Source organism: Amphibalanus amphitrite, unplaced genomic scaffold, assembly GCF_019059575.1.
Source record: "Amphibalanus amphitrite isolate SeventyFive unplaced genomic scaffold, NRLGWU_Aamphi_draft 000036F_arrow, whole genome shotgun sequence".
NCBI classification, from domain to species: Eukaryota; Metazoa; Arthropoda; class Thecostraca; order Balanomorpha; family Balanidae; genus Amphibalanus; species Amphibalanus amphitrite.
This window is the reverse complement of record NW_024881532.1, coordinates 533149-552751: the sequence shown is the minus strand read 5'-3', so window position 1 is coordinate 552751 and position 19603 is coordinate 533149. Positions and strand designations below refer to the sequence as shown.

General features: G+C 48.7%; 3 protein-coding genes across 12 annotated transcripts in view; 1 reads left to right on the top strand and 2 right to left on the bottom strand.

Annotated features, from left to right (window-relative positions):
• Positions 1–208: 208 nt before the first annotated feature.
• On the bottom strand, positions 209–13233 carry LOC122371744 (cell division cycle 5-like protein). Of its 7 annotated transcripts, none has more exons than XM_043348391.1 (15): positions 13181–13233; positions 7964–8123; positions 7353–7618; positions 6980–7107; positions 6305–6636; positions 5816–5950; positions 5316–5489; positions 4726–4894; positions 4233–4375; positions 3598–3897; positions 3247–3402; positions 2667–2774; positions 2183–2349; positions 1747–1882; positions 209–1254 (listed from the first exon to the last, which is right to left on the bottom strand). In XM_043348391.1, exons 2-15 carry the CDS (start codon positions 8006–8008, stop codon positions 1123–1125), a joined length of 2391 nt encoding a protein of 796 aa, XP_043204326.1. In that variant the 5' UTR covers positions 8009–8123; positions 13181–13233; the 3' UTR covers positions 209–1122. The 7 variants fall into 7 exon arrangements, with proteins under 7 accessions (XP_043204326.1, XP_043204349.1, XP_043204336.1 ...); XM_043348414.1 differs by lacking the exon at positions 13181–13233 and adding an exon at positions 13112–13177; XM_043348401.1 differs by lacking the exon at positions 13181–13233 and adding an exon at positions 9923–10018.
• Positions 13234–13444: 211 nt separating this feature from the next.
• LOC122371719 (adenylate kinase isoenzyme 6-like) lies at positions 13445–18310 on the top strand. 4 transcript variants are annotated; one of them, XM_043348299.1, is made up of 5 exons: positions 13445–13635; positions 15461–15510; positions 16121–16272; positions 16638–16783; positions 17158–18310. In XM_043348299.1, exons 2-5 carry the CDS (start codon positions 15471–15473, stop codon positions 17351–17353), a joined length of 534 nt encoding a protein of 177 aa, XP_043204234.1. In that variant the 5' UTR covers positions 13445–13635; positions 15461–15470; the 3' UTR covers positions 17354–18310. The 4 variants fall into 4 exon arrangements, with proteins under 4 accessions (XP_043204234.1, XP_043204225.1, XP_043204256.1 ...); XM_043348290.1 differs by having other exon boundaries at positions 13541–13900; XM_043348321.1 differs by lacking the exon at positions 13445–13635 and adding an exon at positions 14323–14341.
• Positions 18269–19603, bottom strand: part of LOC122371709 (integrin alpha-PS3-like) — a 78104-nt gene continuing 76769 nt past the window's right edge. Inside the window, exon 19 of the mRNA XM_043348277.1 lies at positions 18269–19598. Within this exon, the coding sequence (XP_043204212.1) occupies positions 19557–19598 (42 nt within the window). The 3' untranslated portion in view covers positions 18269–19556. The remainder of the gene's footprint in view (positions 19599–19603) is intronic.

The following is a 19603-nucleotide window of genomic DNA, read 5'->3' as shown; positions in this document are numbered from 1 at the left end:
GTCTGAGCAGTTTCAGCTGATGAATGGTAATGAACTTAATCCGAGAGCGGAAATTGAATAGGCGTTTTGCGATGTGCGTCGCTCAGGGGGCGGATCTGGAAGCCGACGTCAGCTAGGGTCAATGACCGAAAGCCGGCGTTTGGACGCAGCTCGTGGCGGGGTCCTACAGCAAATCACAATATTTCATCGTCCCATTACAAATAAACTCTGTTATTTAAGATGTATTGAGAAATGATGACAACCTGGCTAAATCAATGCAGATATTACATCCACGGTCCAACAAATCTGTCCTTTCCAAATGAGAAAATGCCTAAAAAGATACAACCTACTCACATCAACAATCTGTTATAAAAAAGAAACGGTCCGTGCCCGACGCGGAGCAGCCGGTATTCAGGCGAAGAGCGACCGATAGTGAGTGGTGGGAGACCGGAAAGTAGCACCAGAGACGCTCAGACAGGCGCAGCCAGCGCCGTCTAGTGAAACTCGGGACGACTACAGATCACGGAGAGCGAATCCGGAGCAGAGGGCACACGTCCGGGTCATCCTCAGTACACGCAGACTTTTCCACGCTACCCTGAACGCTGGGCCGATGCGTCTCAAACGGTGGGCCGATGCGTCTCAAACGCGATCTTCAGCCAGCCCCAGCGTCAGTGTAGTATTCCCGTCCCACACCGCAATGCGCTGCCTCACTTCACTAGTCACTGCCTCACGTCGCTGCACCACTGTCCCTCTAAATACACACACACACATACAGACACACCTCAGTCTGGACTCGCAGCGGCGATGGGCGCCCGTCACACTATCCGTCCACAGCGCGCTCCGTCTCACCCAGTTATTGTCGGGGAATCATTAACTTCTGCAGACTTCAGTGTCTGAAGATCCTGGAGTCTCGGAGCCTCGGAGGCTGTCTAGAGACTCGCCGAGCCTGACGCCTGTCACTGCCTTCAGCGCTTGGTCGGCGGGACTCAGAACCACTAGCCACTGTATGGCCGATCCGGACTGACACCACACAGGAGCCGCTAGCCGCAGTATGACTGGGCCCAGGCCGACATCACACCCTACACAGCCCACTCCGAGTCCTGCAGTGTCTCTGCCGCGGCCGACAGCCCACCCTGGCCCACCTTAGCCGTCGACCTGGCCGTGTCCGGCGGCAGCTGCCGGCTGCAGCTCCTCGAGCCGCTGTTTGAGCAGCTGGTAGCGCCGCTGCAGCAGCTGTTCCCGCTCCGTCTGTCGACTGACGTCCTCCGATAGCGACTGTGGGGACGACACGGGTAGCGTGAAATCGCGGAGGAGGGGCAGCGAAAGCGGGGGAAACGCAGAAACGAAGACCGAGAAGATCTGGGCATAACGTAGTATACCGAAAAAGCAGCACTCACGCACACACTCGCAAGTACCAACACTCGCAGACTGACTCGCACGCAAACCTAAATTCGAAAATGACAAGTCAATTATTATTCAAAACCACTGCAGATAACCATCCAAAACAAATCGCAGCTTTCCACTTCTCTGACTCACGATAGATTTATGAATTGTAAAGGCGTTGCCTGAATGAAAAGCGAGTGGGTACTCGACTCGCCAAAAAAGGAAAGAGATAACAGCTCCTCGGCCTAAAATAAGACCTCATCTTGCATTTACACAGCAGCTAAGTAGCAAGTTACAAACATGTCTTCATCGTCATTCCACCCGACGCCCCCCTCCCCCCCCCACCCACCCTCCCATCCGCGCCAGGCGGCGTCGCCGACTGACCTGCAGTCGTCGCGGGATGGCGGCCTGCTCGTGCTCCATCAGTGCCGAGAAGGTGGCCAATTCGAGTCGCGCCTGGTCCAGTTGTTCGGTGGCGTCCTGTAGCTGCTTAGAGAGCGCAGTGCTGCGGGACTGGTACCTGGAGGAACGGAGGAGGGGTGGGTAAGACCGTGGAGAGGCGGGCACTAGGGAGCCCGACGAGACGGCAGAGGCCGCGGATACATGGTTGATGAACGGAATGACGGAATGAGGGGGACATGCGTTCCTTCTGCAAGTCCTACTTTCGTCATGTGGGTTTATCAAATTTATGACTACCTTTACGACATTGGTGCAACACGGGTCAATCGGAATATTCCTACTTTCGAGACAATGGATGGATGCCAACACCCAACAGATCAAGCCTATGGATCCCTTTTACCATTCCCCATCCCTGACGTACCCTCCTGTGAGAATTTTCAGTTTCTTCTCCAGCTTGGCAGCCCGTTTGGCCTCTCGGGTCATGTGCGTGCGGTTCAGCTCGAGTCGCTTTTCAAGAGACTCGATGCGGTCTTTCTTGCTAGCCAGGTTGGCACGCGTGTAACGGCTCTGGCTGGGAAGGAACAGCACCTGCCGACGACAGAAAACGTCACATCACAGTCATAAGAGAGGTAAATGAGGCCGAGTTGATGGCATAAAACGACTGAGCCGAATTCAACAAGCGATAAAATACTGGATTGTTTCAACGTATCAATAGACGTATAATAGACAATAGATAAACGTGTAACGTATAGATAACGTACAGACAGGCAGGTGCACAATTACTTGAGAAATGGTTGAATTTTTTCTCATATGTTCAACAGCAGAGCCCGACATGGCTCTCATCCCCATTTCCTTCCCGCTCGATCCCGGCGCCAGCCCCGCACCCACCTGCGCACGCTACTCACCTGTGACAAACACTCAAGCCAGACCTGTCGGTAGGCCTCCTTGGTGAGGTCTCCGTGGCCCATACCCTGCTTCACCACCTCCATCTCACGGCGCAGAATCTCCTTGGCCTGCCGGCAGACACATAGGACGGTCATCATAGGTCGCTGGGCTGGGGAGGTGCAGCGTTTACGTTACTGATATCGCTACTATAATTGCAAGGATTCATTTTCAATTTTTTTTAATGTTTTTTTTTTTCAGTTGTGTCAGAGTTCATACCAAATGCAGATACGATTTAGAAAAGATAAATCTCGACGCAGATGTAACTTAACAAAACGATGATAAAAACATGGCTAGCAGATATAGATCGAACACGTCCACGCCCTGCTTCTAAACAGCGGTCCCATCTATCCCGCCCCTTTGCCGTACCATCGCAGCGGCAAAGGGGTTGCAGTGGCATGGCCAAGGAGCAGTACCATCGCTGCAGTCTACAATTACGAGCCTGTTGCATTTCGTGCAGCTGAACTTGCTGGTACGGGTGGGTGTCCAGGTATGAGTGGTACAGTACGTACCTGCTGTATATCGTGCGGACTGGTTACATACCTGTTGCATCTCGTGCGGCTGCACCTGCTGGTACGGGTGGGTGTCCAGGTAGGACTGGTACTGCTGCAGCGCCGGCTGAGATGTGCCCGGCACCGGGTCGTGCAGGCCGTCGTACCGCTGCATCACAATCATCTCACGTTTTATCAACTCCTCCGCCTGTCGGGGCGGGGAAGCGTTAGGTGACGGTAGCGGAAATGAGGCATAATTTCGACAATTAATGTCGATATCCGATAGCCTCGCACAACATTCAACAAACAACATACAGTGCCATTATCAACCAATTACCATAGCAAGCCAATGCACTTTAGCAATCCCTTCCCTCAACACATTCGCCGCTCCCCTGTGCCCTACCTTCTGCAGCTCCGACAGCGGCGGCTCCACGTTGGTCGGCCGCAGCACAGACGCGTTCACCTCAGTGGCGCGCGGCAGGCCGCGCTGCAGCGTCTGGGAGCGGGCGCGCAGCTCGCGCTCGCGCCTCTCCCGCTCGTCCTGCTCACGACGCGCCTCGACGTCTGCCTGGTCGGGCACTAGGTCGGCGTGGCTGCCGGCCGACGCCTCCTCCGGCGCCGGCTCGTCGTCCGGCACCACGATCTCAAAGTCGTTCCGCGGCGCCGGCAGCGACGACAGGCCCATACGCAGCTGCTCCTTCATCTAAGGAGAGAAATGGCACAATCTCAGAGAACGTGATACATAACAGCACGTAGTTTTGACAATAATTGTACGCAGAGAAGAAGGTAACAAGCCCAGTAATAATTCTTCAAAGCTGCAAATTCTTCTAAAGAGATGGATAAAACGCGACTTTGTTAGCAAGGTATGAGAAGATCTTTAAACTTGCAATACTTTGTCGATCTCAAAACCAAATTCGCATAATTCGAGCCAAACTCAAGTCTGGCTACCTAGTCCATACGCATTGTCCCATGTCTACCCTTACCACCCCTAACCCCTCCCTCAGAGTGCCTGGCCGACAGAAACGGTAAAAGTCTGACCTGGAGCTGCAGATGTTTCCCGCCGGCCTCCGCCTCCAGCGCATCCTCCGGGTTGATGGCCAGCTTATCCCTCAGCGGTGTGGCCAGAGGAGTACGGCCGGCGCGCGACAGGCCCGGGGTGCTGAACCCGCCGGGCGTCTGACCTGATGGGTAACCGGGTGGGGTGCGCACCGGTCAGAGAATGGTGGCGTGTATTGGTGGGAGGCGATGGAAGTGAGGGTGAGTGAGAGTCACTCACATCAACATCAATGGCTCATTATAGGTACACACTACACATGTAATCATGTAAGCACATGGCGCTTCTGTGAACATTGTTTTTGTCAGCCAAGTGATTTACGAATATAAAGCATCTTAAAAAAAACAATGCTTTATTCAGCTTTAGATAACATTCATCTGGATAAGCGTCACAGAAAGCAAACAAAGCAATGGACAATGATACGAATACGGTCTATACCCGGGCACAACCAGGTTCCTGGCAGTACCCCAGCCGTACCCGGGTTGTCTCGCGGCGTGCGGTAGGGCGTGGTCAGCATTGTGTTGGGCGTGGCGACGTCCGGCTTGGCGGGCGTGATGCCGCCGAAATCGGCGTCCACCAGCGGCGCGTTGACACCGCCCTTCAGAGGCGTGTCTGTGTGCGTGAGAGCCATGATGTTCTGCGCCTCCTGTGGGGGAAGAGGGCATCCGGGTCAGGTAGACAGTGAAGGAGCGCAGTTCAGCCATTCTCGGTGAAAAAATAGATGCAAACCCATAACTGTGCTAAAGGAGCACCGACACAGGATTTAAATGTACTCAGCAATCATGTTTTGATACAAAAATAATGAAATGGTATGGACATTGGACGTGGCAACCAAAAAACGAGACTGAAGTTTCGACATACAGTGAACAGCTTGTCATGATTAGTACCTACTTAATATGTTCTAAAGGTCCAATAATATCCTATCTGCCATAAGTTACCCACCCGGAGCACTGCATCTTCCTCAGCTAGGCATCTACCTCTAAATCAATATCCTACCTCAGTACCTCCATGCAGTACCGTACATCCCTACCCACTTCCCGTACCCCATATCCTCTCCGTCACCGTACCTGCAGCACGCGGTCCGTCTGCGCCATGGGCGTCCGGGCGGTGCGCAGCGCTCCACCAGCCGGCGTGGCCGTGTAGTCAGACAACAGAGCGTCCGTGGCGCGGTCCGTGCCCTCCTCAGCCAGCTCACGGACCGCCTCCGACGCCTTGCCGACCTTAACCACCTGCTCCAGCTCCTGAAAGGGTGGGGGGGGGGGGGGGCACAGGATGTTAGAACAAATGTCAAATTGGACCCGCTCGGATCAATTCAAACGAGATAAAAGGAATGTTCAATCACGTGTATGAGTACACAAAGACTGTTAAAATGCATTTTGTTTAAACTGTTCCGACAAACCATTCCTGAATGGTTGAGCATTCCTGTATGGAAAACCATTCACTCAAGCAGGGATGATCCTCCTAATGGCACATGAGGACCATTCCCCGATTCCATAGGTCCGTGACTGGAACTAGGAGTCAACTGTTTCGAAGCCCGTTTCTCTATCTCCCCATCTGACGCACGTACCTGGTCGGTGATCTGCGGCGACGGCAGCACCAGCTTGGAGCGCTTCTTGGCCGGCTCCTGGTTCTGCAGCAGCGCGTCCGGGATGTCGTTCTCCTTCCGCTTCTTCACCTTCTCCTTGTCCTTGCGACGCTCACGCTGCGGGCACAGGTGCACACAGCGCGTCAGTGGCAGCAATAACTGACTAAAGTACATATAGATAAAGGGTAAAATACCAGCTGAATGTCAAGATCCAGACTAATGAACATTAAAGGCGTAGGTGCGGTCCATAGAACTGCCAGCGCCAAAGACACGTAAGGAACTATGACCATTAGGCATGCTCTAATGAATTATGTATCCTCATGTAATGAATTAGTATGAATTAGAATAGCATTACTTCTGTCCTGCTTTAAAAAAATGTTCCATTCCTATGTGATATCCCATTTCCCCTGTTCTCACCATCCCCTCCCGTTTTGGCACAGCTCTCTCGTCTACCTCTCTACCCTCTCTCACCTCCTCCTTCTCACTGCGCTGCTCGCCATCCAGGTGCTGCTGCCTCAGCCGTTTGAAGTCCGGTGCCAGCGGGTCGTACTCGTCCTCCGTGGAATCGTATAATCCCTTCGCCGGACGCTTCTCAAACGGAATCTCGGCGTTATAGTCGATACCACGCTTCTTTTTCTTGATGCGCGGATTGATCTCAATGCCGGCAGCGTACAGTTCGCGCCGTTTCTGCAGCGAGGCGAGCCGACGCGCCTCCTCTAGTTGTTTCTCGCGCGCCTTCCGCTTGGCCTTTTTACCCTGTGTGTTGGCGAGACGAGCGCGCGCCTCCGACAGCATCTCCAGCTCTGAACGGGACGGGAAGGATGGCGGCAGTGAGTAGGCGATCGCGAATAGACACGGTAGTCTTTAACGGTGATGTTTGTTAAAAAACTTTACTCTGCCTAAACCATGATAAAAGTAATTAACACACAAAATTTGTTCTTTCTCCATCAGATACTCTCCAGTCAGTTATAATTTCCCCATTTGGGTTTCAAATCCTTGTGTTTTGAATCTGAAGAAAATTCGAACGCTGAACGATCACGACAAAAAAACGAAGCTCGGGAGCTGGCGCAGCACTAAATTACTGCCTTACGCGATAAGCAGGAGCCCGGGGACCCTGCGAGTCCAGTTCGGGTCTCGGATCCATACCGTCCTCGTCCATGTCCTGCGGATCGGGCCGGGCCGGCTTCGTCTCCGGGTTGGGGTCGATCTCGCCCGGCTTCAGCTTCCGCGGGTCGTCAGCCTCATCCAGGTCCTCCTTCTTCTGCGCCTGGTCACTGAGGCGTGGCATAGGGGTGTCAGCAGTGTACAGTTGTACATAGCACATCGAGGGTTCCAAAAAAAACAAGACATAAAAACAGACAAGTTAATGATTAAAATTAAAACTGATCCATATGTCACTCTAAAAGGTTAAACTGTTTCCTTGAAGATGAAAACCCAATCCCTGGCAAGGTTGTTGCCCGGTTCCCTTCAGCTCCAGTTCTCTCCCCTCTCTCCCCCTCCCGCTTCCTCGGGCACTCACAGCAGCAGTTCGTATCGCTCCAGGCACTGGGCGGCCGTGCGGCCGATGATGGGCGCGATCGTGCGCCACTGGGTGGGCATCAGCTTGGCCAAGTGGAGAAGCCGCTCGTCCTCCTCACGGCTCCACTCTGTCTTCTTGATGCTCGGGTCGAGCCACTCGTACCAGCGCGCCTTGCACTGTTTGGCCGACTTGCGGTGCAGCAGCGAGGCGATCCGCGACCACTGGTTTTTGCCGTACTTCATGACGGCCGCCTTCAGGATCTCGTCCTGAGGAGAGGCGATTCAAGTGGGGAGGAGTGTGTGATGTCAGAACCTGAGATTGAGAGAGTCAGTTTAAGTGCTGCATGACAGGTCACATCCTTCAAGAGACATAGATACTTCACAACAAGCTTCAATCACTAATTAAACAAAATGTCAGCACTGCACAAGAAACAATGACAGGGAAAAAGTCAGCATGATCTTGAGTCATTTTAGCAGGAATGGCAAAAAATGATCATACAAAAAGGATTAGTGAGACAAAAAGTACCACTATCAGTAGACCAAACACATGGAATCAAGATTGTTATAAGATATAAATCGATTGGATATAATACTAAAAATCCTTATACTGACCTCTGTATTCCTCCATATTCCTCCCTTGATGAAGACACGAGGCATCTTGATATATTATTTGCACGGATGTGATATAAACTTGGGACCTCAAAGCTTAGGCACCACAATAGCAGTCAATAACTACAGAAGCTTGCTTCTTTTTATCCATTCAAACAAGCATCTGAAAACATGAAATTGTTACAAATACCCCTACCTCAATTTCATATAGTCCATGTCATGCCAAAATTTACACAGCACACCTATCAACCACTGACTAGAAAAACTAATAGAACAGGGAGACTAGGATTGGTGAGCTAAATGAAGATTCACTTGAACATGAAGTTTGGTTTACCTTGAACAAATATTGCAATTTGTATTTGATCATCATTAATTGCTACCAAGGCTTTGTTTGTGCAGGTTGTCAATAAAAACAAACTCAGAAGTTGACCAAGTGCAGCCTGCAACCCAAGAAATTCTTTAAATGGGTGAGTCACAAGACAAAGGAATGCTAAATTTTGGAGTGGTTGCTGTGCTGTGATATAGCAAGATACTGGCAACTGGCAGTGCACCTAGGTGATTCCCTGATAGGAAATGATATATCTATTTCACAGGTTCTTAGCATTTAACATATTCTGTTATAGAATTACATGCAATTCTGCAAAGTTTTTCACTTAAATTAGAAAGTAAATGTTGATGCTGAATGTGAAATATGAATAAATGGACCATATCAAAGAAGAATATATCAAAAGAGGGAGAACTGTAACTATGGGGACAACATCATTGCAATCCATTAAACAACCTGTAGTACCAGTTGAGCTTAAAGATTTCCCTTCAACTTGACCATAAAATGAAAACAGTCATGTCTCAGAGTTCATGAATGCTAGTAGCAATATTGCTGGTAGCAGATGTAAAATCCATAAACACATGAATAAACATAATATTATATCAAAGCAAACTCACACCTATTTAAAACCAGTTACCACCATCTGGCCAAAAGAAAGTCCAAAAGTATTATGATCAAGAAATATGCAACTTTTGCAGAATGACTGAACTTAGAATGGAAAGAATGGTGTGATTTCTAGCATGCCTATTGCCTGATTCAGGCCTAGCTGCCTAACCTTTAACTGATACATGCTGACTTAAGTTTATTGTCAGAATCTGTTCAATTCATGCTCTGTAAAACTGAAGACCAAACCAAACGAGTTTCCAATAGGTAACTTATTTTATTCCTAAATCAGATGTTACTTGCTTAATTTTGGCACATATTTGCAAATATGAAACATAGGAACACAGCACGGAGCTGGGACAGCGTTGCCTAAGTTATTTTTGTGGAAAACATACAATAGTTATGGTAGCTGTCCTTCATTCCACCGGAACGCTATATTTACCACATCCATATCAATATAGGTATCGCTGGTGTTAAACAATTCCTTACCAAGAAGTTACCATGTCCTGATTTTAACTGGTTCTATGGGCATTAGACAAAAGACAATTTGAATTAACTAGGTACAATATTGATATTAAATGTCCTCATTATCAATCATAATAATGAGAAAGAAGGTCAGTCCCACGCATAAGGGGGAAAAGCTCAAATTATTGAGCGCTCAAAATATTGAGCGTGTGACGTCAGAGGCTCCCATAGGCGTAATGCTGAGGGCTCAAAAAATTGAGCCGTTTCAGGAACACGTTTTGCAAAAGCAACTCGCAACACCTAGGGAGAAATGGCAACACCCTAGGAGAATCACTAATGATGCAAAACAGATTAGGCTTTCATATTTTTCACTGCTCAAGCTTCAATGATTGGGGGAACACCAATTTCTAGGTCGAAATCTTACGGCATACCAGGATGCCTTAAAAACAGGCCAATATTTATGTCGAAATAAAAGTTATTTTTTGTCCATTCATGTTTTTTACTAGGGTTCTGTTGGAAAGAGCATTTTTCATACTACCCAAAATGATTGCGACTCAATTTCACATCACCCATATCGGAGAATATTTTTCATTAGGCGGCGCCGTTTGTTTATTTCGTCGCGACGTCTCCGGTCGCGTGGTTGTCGTCGTCCTTGTGTTGAAGGTAAGTTTTTATCGTTTTAGTTATATTTAGATGTTAAAAGGTACACTGAAAAGTTTGAATATGCTGTGCTTTTAAATTTGGAAACACGTAAACGTCAATCAATTCACGTTTTCCTCGATTTGCGTGCAGATAAGTAACTGTCGACGAAAGTGGCGCCATCCGATATGATGTTTTGAGGGAAAGAGACACAACATATTTACGTGAAAATTTTTGTTTTTTAGTGGTCTAAGTGCTTCAAAGAGGCTGTGAATGTTTTCTTCACACAATTTTTCATTAGGTATGATGAAGTAAAAGGCAGTTTCAGTCTTAACTTTCATATAATTGACATTAAAACATATGATAGTCCACTGCTACCAGTGATTGAGTATCTTGATATTTGGCATTTCTTATTAATTTGAATGTATTCTCTATCCATATGTCCTGATAGTAAGTGACAATACTCTGCCAATATGTTTCCATAGTTTTCACATTCATTTTCCAGTCCTTTACATAACATCACAATTTATAATCAACAAAACTCAACTCCTTCGTTACTTCACAACACTGACAGCATGACAGACTGACAGTCAACTATTGTGTGTGTGAATGCTGAAACAGGATAGCCACTTTGCTGACTGGCTCATTTGAAATAAGATAAAAATGATCCTTTATATCAGTTCCATCTGGAGGATCGGAGTCAACGGAAAAGGAAGGCCACTTTCAAGCCTCAAGGTCTAGGCTGCCAGACGCCAGTTGGCAGTCACCACCAAATTTATAATAGATTAATTCATTATTATACTTTGAGACCCTTAGGTCACTGGATCGGCATCACATTTTCAGTTTCAATATAGTAAAGGTTTTTATTTGTATGATGTGAAATATTTTCCTTAATCAGAATTTAATTATCCCTAGGTACGTGGTAGAGGTTTCGGATTTAATGCTCATTGTTGGTGTGCAGTCAGGATTTTTTGACAGGTCCAGATAGGGAATCCTGAGCAATTTTATAGTAAAGTGGTCTCCTTATAATCACCACACATTTTATCAAAAGCATTTGTAGAATTCATTCAAGGAAGAATTTTATCAATGTTGCACCCATTTCTTAGACGACCTAGGCTGCATCTTTTTTTAGTTCCTGTTGTATGACATATTTTCCATTTTGTTCCACTGCATAAAGATAAAAAATCGTTTGAGATCACCAAACAGCTTTTCTTTTTCTGGCAGGTCTGCACAACCAAGCGGTCGCTGGCGAGGACGTCGGCCGTCCCTGTGGGTAAGGTCATCTGCTCAGCCTTTGTGGAGATCAGCAAGACGTCACCAAGATGAAGACTTCGCTGGAGCAGAAGCCGCTGACCCGTGTCCGATCGGGCAGGTCATGCTCGACGGCACGAGCCACAACTTGAACGACTCGGTGACATCAACAACATGGTGGAGCAGGTGAATGAGTTTGGCGACGTGTTGTGCGACTGCAAGAAGGGTTGTCTGCGTGTTCTGGCCGGCGGAGCGGCGACGCTGCGCAGTCTGTGCTGGTGGTGAGCAGCTGGCCGTGGTGACCGGGAGCGCCCACATGCGCCGACAACCTGTGCGGCTTCGACGGCCCCGGGACAGCCCGATGCCGCCCACTATGCGACGCCGACCGCGCACTGTCCGCACGGCCACATGGAGGTGTGCCCGCGCCTTTTGCCCGCACGCCGCTACCTCGCAGCTGGTCTGCAACCACGCCGTCGCCGCCTGTAGCCCGATAACAAAACGGCTGTCTGATAATGCCGCGTGTTCTTTGTGATGTTGCTACTGTGATGGTTGCTACTGCTGGTCTGAGACTCGATGTTTCCACTCGTCTTTTACATGTTAAGGATTTGATAATGATAAGCTTAGTCCGAGCTTAGGTCGTTTATATCATTTGTTATATGGCATATTTTGGATCAAAGCAGTACGACACTGCCTCCTGCTTTTGTGATGTATGCTGGCAAGACGCAGGTTCCGGTCGCAGGTCACCCGGTTCCAATGTGGTCGGGCTGGCATGCGATAATGTGATGTTGTTTTGCTCGTCTCTGTGTTCCACACTTGATGATGTTTGTGAATCTAACCCACATTGTATAGTATTTTTGTTTGTTTGCGGCCGATGGCCTTGTAAGTTGTAACCGTGGCAATACAGTTTTTCCTGTATAATTCTCCAATATTCAAGCGTGGGTGGATATCTTTCTGTAATCACGTATTCCCTTCTCCCAGTACAGTCAGAAAATATCAATACAGTATTCATACGGATTATTCAAGCCCTGTATAATTATTTGAGGTGTGCCGAATCCGAAAGGCGACCGATAAAACTACTAGCGGAAAATGTGACATGATGCCATAGGTTTGTGAAAAGTTTAGGTACCACGTAGCATTCAACTTCCTGCATTTCTGTTTCAACTCAGTTTAACGAATTTCAACGAACATAACATCAAAAATGGCAGCCAGTACCGGCTTCACCTGTCACGGAGAAGGCTCAATAAATTGAGTGTAGATGCTGGCCGGCACTCAATTTTTTGAGCGCCAGCTGACTGTCGTCTGTCGTGGCGCTCAATTTATTGAGTATCGCGGTCCCGAACGACAAGTGGCGCTCAAAAAGTTGAGCGTCTTTAGGGCATTTTCTTTCCAAAAACACCGATATAAATTATCACGGCGAGTGTTCGAGAAGAAACCTTGTTGCTCTCTCTTACCATTGATACCTTATTTGGATGCGATATTTGCTGTAGTGTGACGCTAGAGGCATTGTAAAATACCATCGTTTCGCTTATTCCTTCATAATGGGGCCCGCTCAATTTTTTGAGCGCTCAATAATTTGAGCTTTTCCCCCTTGTGCGTGGGACTGAGGTAGGAAAGTAGGTCAGTACTGGTACCCGCATAGGTACATCTTTCAATTTTTACAAGCTCTAACTGAAATGTGAAATTTCAAGAAACACAGGCACTACACAACTGATACCTAGCATCTAGTGATTAAAAAAATGGCAAACAGGCCCTGTTCGGGTCCGATAAGATAGAAAAGGTAAAATCACGAATACTGCTGATAACTTGACACCATTCATGACAACAAAATATCATAATTTATGGTAAATAACAAGGCAGTATCTATATACTTATATAGGTATATGCAATGGTATAGGTAAGTAGGTTGGTAAGTAGGTAATTAAGAGAAATGTTTCGACCATTTGCATTGCAAAGTTCAGTGTCCATTGCACTGCCACTTGTAATCAAAGGCGACGTAGGTGACGCAGTTGCCTTCTCCTTGCCATTTTTACTTCATTTTGCATTAAATAACTTCAAAATATAATAAATGACTTATTTTATTTCTTCTCTGGAAATCAGCGAAAGCTTGTTGTGGACTAGCCCATGTTATTTGAATGATACAATTTCTGAATTCAAACTTAACTTTTAATATTTTTCAATAAAAAGGAAGCAAGCCTTTGCAGTTAAAGCCCTTTTGTGGAGGAAACCTTCAAGAAATGAATATGGAAGCAAAAGTTCATATACAACGCAAAAGTGACAAACATGCAAATCGCCACAATTGCACGTGGATGTCCGCGTGGTTATGTGCAAGTTATTTGAATTAAACCTATTTTAGTTCATCACTCAGCTCATTTTCTTCTGCACTCTGCGACAGGTTTGTGAAATATTTTGTGCTCGATGTTTTTGCATGAATATTTAAAAATATAGCAATCAAATACCTACTTCATCGTCTCGTCTTCATGTGGAAACCGTGGAAAGCAACCCAGCCATCTGTAGCCATATGTTGCAGTTCAAGATGGAACCGAACCTTACAGACTACAGTGATCGGTATTTGCAAAGGCACTTAAGCCTGGAAGTCCTGCTCTCATTGAACTCATATGTTCTGTTCTGAAATCTGACGCGACTCAGTGACTAGTCAGGTACCTACCATGTATACAACTCACTCTAATTTTGCTTTTAAATATTTTCTGACATATGCCTTATGCCTATTGGAACCACAGACAGTAGGTACTTTTCATTGTCATGGGTGCTGTTCAACTTCGGTCACATTTGTTACTATCATGCTGCCAGTCTGCTGGTGTTCAAGGCTGCACCACTAACATTAACAGGAACAACATCAACAGGGAACAGGGAAGAAGACCTGAGGGGTGTTCACGGGCACCGCACACTGCTGTGTGCGGTGTGTGCAGCAGGCGTGGGGGTAGGGGATGGGTAGGCAGTTCTGACGTTACGGCTGCGTGCTGTGGATGGTCCGCTGTGTGCGGTGACAGAAGGCTGACGTAGGGAATAGGGATGCAGTGGGCATAGCTTGGAGGCTGTGTACGGTCTGACAGCACACGGGGCCCGTGAACAGCCCTCAGGTAAGGAGGTGAGTGGTCTTGTCTAGGAAGGCAAAGTTTCAGTGGATCACAGATAAGATGTGGGATGCCTTTGAGACATCTTTGGCTGCATCTTTTACTTAAGTCAGCTTGGGGGTTGAGCATGGTATCTGATGTCTGGCTCACACTTCAGTAAATTTGTATGCTGTCTGCACTCTGTAAGCATCTTAATTGGTAATATTTTTTGCTAGGTAGGCCTTAACATAAACAGCAACGAGCAAATGGAAGCCGACCCTAGATGGTTCCCTTTCGCACCCTGTTGGTCACATCAAATCATGATAGGCTCCAATCTGGAATCTGGATTCTATTTAGGCAGGGGTTGGGATGCATGCTGGCTTGCTGAGGGCGATGCACTGATTGCTATGCCGCAACTCCTAACTACATACAACTTAACACATGCTTCTATCACTGCACATCTCAAATAACTAATAGCTTGACCAATTTCAGCACAGTGCAGTTTAGGTCCTGTGATAGCAGTAATCATCGTAGCCAGTAACATCTACAATGACTACAATGTACCCTAAAGATGCTACGGTTGGTGTTTTGTGCCCCACCAGTCAGTGTGAGTGTAATGAATTGTGTTGACTGTGTGGGTTTGAACGGACTGGTGCACTAACTACACTGCTTTGAAAGAGCGCATAACGTCTTGTCTCGCGCGACGATGATTGGTTGGTGGTAGCACAGACTTCAAGTTCAGACATTACAGAGACAGAGTGACGGTAGATTCAGGATTCAGACGCTGTATGGATCCTGGCGAATGTGTCGACCTGATCAGATGTGTTTATATGCGCAGAGCAAATATAGAAAACTGGCGCTGTATTCTACGCAATTCGCATCCATTGACCTATCCAGCTTCTGTGCCACGTCGATCTTCTATCAATAAGAAATGATAAGTTATTTCGCATATGGCTGTCTTTTGTATATTTGAACCATTCTCTATGGATAAGAAATTACCCTCCCCATTAATGCCGTTTGGCATTTGCCGAGAACGTGTTTTTTGTGTTTATTCACCCTGCGCTTTTTTAGGATAACGGAGTGCGGACAACGGAGTACCATTGTGTGGCAAGGATTCTTCAATTCACATATTTCTCTATTTTGCAGGTTGTCAAATATGTCGGAAAACCGGACTCTCCCAAACATTCTGGTTACCGGTGAGTTTATTTGCCTAATTGAAACTAAGCTCAATAAACACATTGCGTTATTCGAAAGTTGTTGTTCGGGCCGAGGTTCTTGTGCTTATCGGCGGAAATGTCAAAACAGTGGCTGTGCGTGCGTCATTCCGTTATAAATTACTCTCGGCCAGGTTGTTGTCATTTCGTCTGCCGGTTTGCTCGGCCGGGGGTTGACCTTGCGCCCGGTTCCGGCCGTCCGGTAGCGTTACGTCACCGCTCGCTCGGGCCGGTCCACTGCGCCACCGCCAGAGGACGCTGACCCGCAGGAGCGGTCACCGGAGTCACTATGTAGATGTCAGGGAAAGGGCTGATTAGAGCACATCTGGGTGGCATTTCAAAATAGTGAGAGTTGTGATGTTATTGTCAGTTGCAGTTTTAGTTGATTAGTGTAGGTGTTGCGATGTTTTTGCGGTGAATGATTTACTGCTGTTTCTGCTGAATCTTCGCCGATTGCAGTCTATTCTGCTGTAAATCCATTGTCCCTACGCTTTAGCGAAACGGCATCAACCACAGCATGTTGTGCCATTTTCATGTTTCTAGCCGTGTCTACTCGTAAATTTCCCTCTTGACGTCCCGTCTACTCTCCCAGGCACGCCCGGTGTGGGCAAGTCGACCACGTGCGAGCAACTCTCTGAGGCGACCGGGCTGCGCTGGCTGAACGTTAGCGAGATCGCGCGCGAGACCGACTGTCTGGACGAGTTTGATCCGCAGTACGGCTGTCCCGTGCTCAACGAGGACAAGGTGAGTACGACGCGGCGGTCAGAAGTACAACGATCCTTGGTGGTGGCTGAGAACAGCGGTTCAGATTTGCTCGTGATTACTACCTCCCTCAAGTAAATAAGACTAAAGGGAAATATTGATGCATTAACCTCAAGTCTGACTTTTTTGATTTTGTCATTTCTGGTCAGGTAGACGTCTGTAAGGCTTTTACATGTTCTTTCTCGGGTGTTCTGACTAACTTATCACGCATATCCAGTGTCATACATTCCGATGTTACTTGTGACCGTCACCGGCCTTTACGTGGTTAGAATCACATGCCCGTGTGCCCTTCCCACTTGTGCCCCTCCGCCCCTCCTACCCCCTGTGACCGTCTGTTCCGCCGCCAGCTTCTGGACGAGCTGGAGCCGCGCCTGGCCACGGGCGGCAACATTGTCGAGTACCACGGCTGTGACTTCTTCCCGGAGCGGTGGTTTGACATCGTGTTCGTGCTGCGCACCGACAACAAACTGCTCTACGACCGTCTTACCAAACGGTACGGAAGGGAGGGTAGGCGGGGGGGGGGCAGAGGGGGTCAGCTGTCAGAGTTTGACTGACACTTAAGTCAGTGGTTGACGCGAGTTAGCTGGTATGTGAACAAATATCGTCAGACCCGTGGTTGGTCTGAGCAGCATTGCCTTATTGATTGTGACTCATTGATTTGAGTGCGTTTATAAGACAAGCACTATCGTACTTTTTCATAGGTAGCGATGTATCATATATGCTCATAATTCAATGACTCGAGGATATTAAGTCCTACTTCACGATCTAGACAAAATATTATGTGATACTGAGTGCTGATCCAACAACTTGTATTCTTCGCGCCCTTTAGTGCTAAATTTCCCGCTAACAGCGTGCTCCCTCCGACAGCGGCTACTCTGGCAAGAAGCTGGAGGAGAACGTGCAGTGCGAGATCTTCCAGACTCTGCTGGACGAGGCCCGCGGCGCCTACTCCAACGAAATCGTGCACGAGCTGCCGAGCAACACTCCCGACCAAATGGAGGAGAACGTGGAGCGTATTTGCCAGTGGGTGTCCGCCTGGAAGGTCGACCACGGCGTGGCGTAGCCGCTCGAGCGGCCCTCTGCGCGGTTGTGATGTGTGTGGATGTGTGGTGGGTGAAAGTTGTTGGCTCCTAGATGCGACAGGTATGATGTGCGGGGTCGGGATGTGTGTGACTTTGTTACCGAAGGACCGTTTGTTTTGTGCGACTGACGGGATTGGGGTGTGATGGTGGGTTGGTGGGAGGGCGGACAGGGCCGGGCGGCCGACTATGGACAGGCTGTGCTGCCCCACGACGCTCTGTCCCCGGCCGGGACAGCGGCGCCGGGGCTAGTTAGCAGAGGTTCTGAGTTCCTCTCCCCGTGGGTCGGCGCAGGTCTGTGGACGCGGACCGTGTCAGAAGCCGACTGTTGGCTATTCGACCGACGACGAGCGCGATGTTTTGCTCAACTAGGAGCTCGGGGGCTGGCTAGTAAAGCAGAATCAACTGAACTGTACCGATCAAACAGTAATTGCGGCGTTCGTGGTGCCATTTCGCTATAGATGTATATTATAAATTTCATCAAATGACAGGTGCGTGGAGGTCTTCCACTTTGGTTTTTATTACAGAAAACCACGCTGATCAGTGTGCAATAATTCTGTTTTACTTCCCAGCCCCTGGTGTGGAAGGTTGACTGCACGTTAGGCACGACCTGTGGGTACATTTATTTAATCTTGAAACGCCGTGACTGCAGGATATTCCCCTGCACCTTTTGAAGTCAGCCTGGTATGAGTCAATAACCGATCATGCAAGGTAAATTTATGAGTTTGGTGCCATCTTGGTCCTTTTTAGGCAATTTGGCAAATGCTGAAATATGCGTCCTGTTACACTGTTGTTGAAAAGCATGATGCATGTCGCTTGGAGTCTTGCACCATTTACCTCCTTTACGCACGGTTTCGAATTACTCGCGGCTAGTTCATTTCAGTTCATGCACAATGAAGTAAATTGTTAGTTTTATATTTTGTAATAAAAGACAAATATAACGCTTTCTTTCCATTTCTGACGGGCGTGCCACTCCAGCGCCGGGTGGAATGACAATAAATATATAAATCACTGCCCGACAGACGAAAAAGAAACCACTCAGACTGCCATAACATTGCATCGCACAGTTACAAACGTACAAAATCACACTCTCTCATCTCATCACATCGCGCCGTTAGAACATGAAGGTCTTCACATCAGCGCGACATTGTGCTGCACATTTCGACAGGCTCCCCATCGCTGTAAATGACTGGTGAATCGACGCATGATGTTTGCAAAGTTTCAGGTAAATGATAACACCGTAAATCTCAAAGACGCATTCGACGGCATCTAGCACCTCCGAGAGGCACCCGAAAGCTCAAAGAGCACCTCCGTGAGGCACTCTGTAACTCAAAAAGCATCTCCGAGAAGCATTCGGTAATTCAAAGCATCCAGAGGCACTCTCGGTAGCTCGAAAGGCACTCTTGAGGAGCAGTACCTTCACGCGATTCGGTCCCTTCGTTAGCTGACAACCCTACGGCAAGTTCACAGTCAGTTGTCCGTCCCTCCCCGGATCAGTTCCTTCCACCAGGCGCGAGCTGGAATGTGAGAAGCCCGCTCACTCGGCCGCATTCTGCTGCAAACGCGCCCACATCGGCGCAGTTGAGTCCGATCAGGACTGCGGCAGCAACTAAGGCCCCCGAGGCATCCGCCGAGGCAACTCTGTCGAACTCCTCACGTCCCATCACAGGCACCATCCACTCGAGCACAATCACTCCTGGTTGGCTAGTTCAGACTCAGTCCCGTCCGACTCCGGCGACTCGGCGGCGCAAGCAGCCTCGCACTGGGGAGCATCGGGACCTGCCTGCCCTCTGGCGGGGAGCGCCATTGTCAAGGAGCTCGAGGATTCACTGTAGACGGATTGGAGTCGCCTCTCCCGCGCCGTAGTCTCGGATAGACCAGCTCATTCAGTTCCGCACCACCGGTTCACGGTGCACGGTACAAATTACGCAGTCTGTCCGCCCCTGGGCCCTGGATATCGCCGGGCTGCCCCAGCCACTCTCTGAGGGGCGAGCACGGCCGCGCCCAGTCTGTTGAGCTGCCAGCCCGATCCGCCGTCGGACCATTGCCGGGACTAGAAAGCACGGTACTGGCGGCCAGCTGGGTGGTGTGCCACCGCGGAGCTGTGTGACGTCATCACAGGTCGGCTCTGACGTCACCGCTCCGCCGAGATCGCAGTGTGTCGATTGGCGTAGCGGACTGGTGACGTCACTCGGCGCCCTCCGGCCGCCTCCGGTTGAAGAAGCCCAGCTGAA

Excerpts from the sequence above, each read along its gene's own strand:
- LOC122371744 (XM_043348391.1), bottom strand. The coding sequence starts at position 8,008 with ATGCCTCGTGTCTTCATCAAGGGAGGAATATGGAGGAATACAGAG. Across the intron at positions 2,775-3,246 it reads AGCCGCACGAGATGCAACAG|GCCAAGGAGATTCTGCGCCG; the intron begins GTATGTAACCAG and ends GTCTGCCGGCAG. Across the intron at positions 1,255-1,746 it reads CCATCCCGCGACGACTGCAG|TCGCTATCGGAGGACGTCAG; the intron begins GTCAGTCGGCGA and ends TCGTCCCCACAG.
- LOC122371719 (XM_043348299.1), top strand. The coding sequence starts at position 15,471 with ATGTCGGAAAACCGGACTCTCCCAAACATTCTGGTTACCG. Across the intron at positions 15,511-16,120 it reads CCCAAACATTCTGGTTACCG|GCACGCCCGGTGTGGGCAAG; the intron begins GTGAGTTTATTT and ends CTACTCTCCCAG. Across the intron at positions 16,784-17,157 it reads TACGACCGTCTTACCAAACG|CGGCTACTCTGGCAAGAAGC; the intron begins GTACGGAAGGGA and ends TCCCTCCGACAG.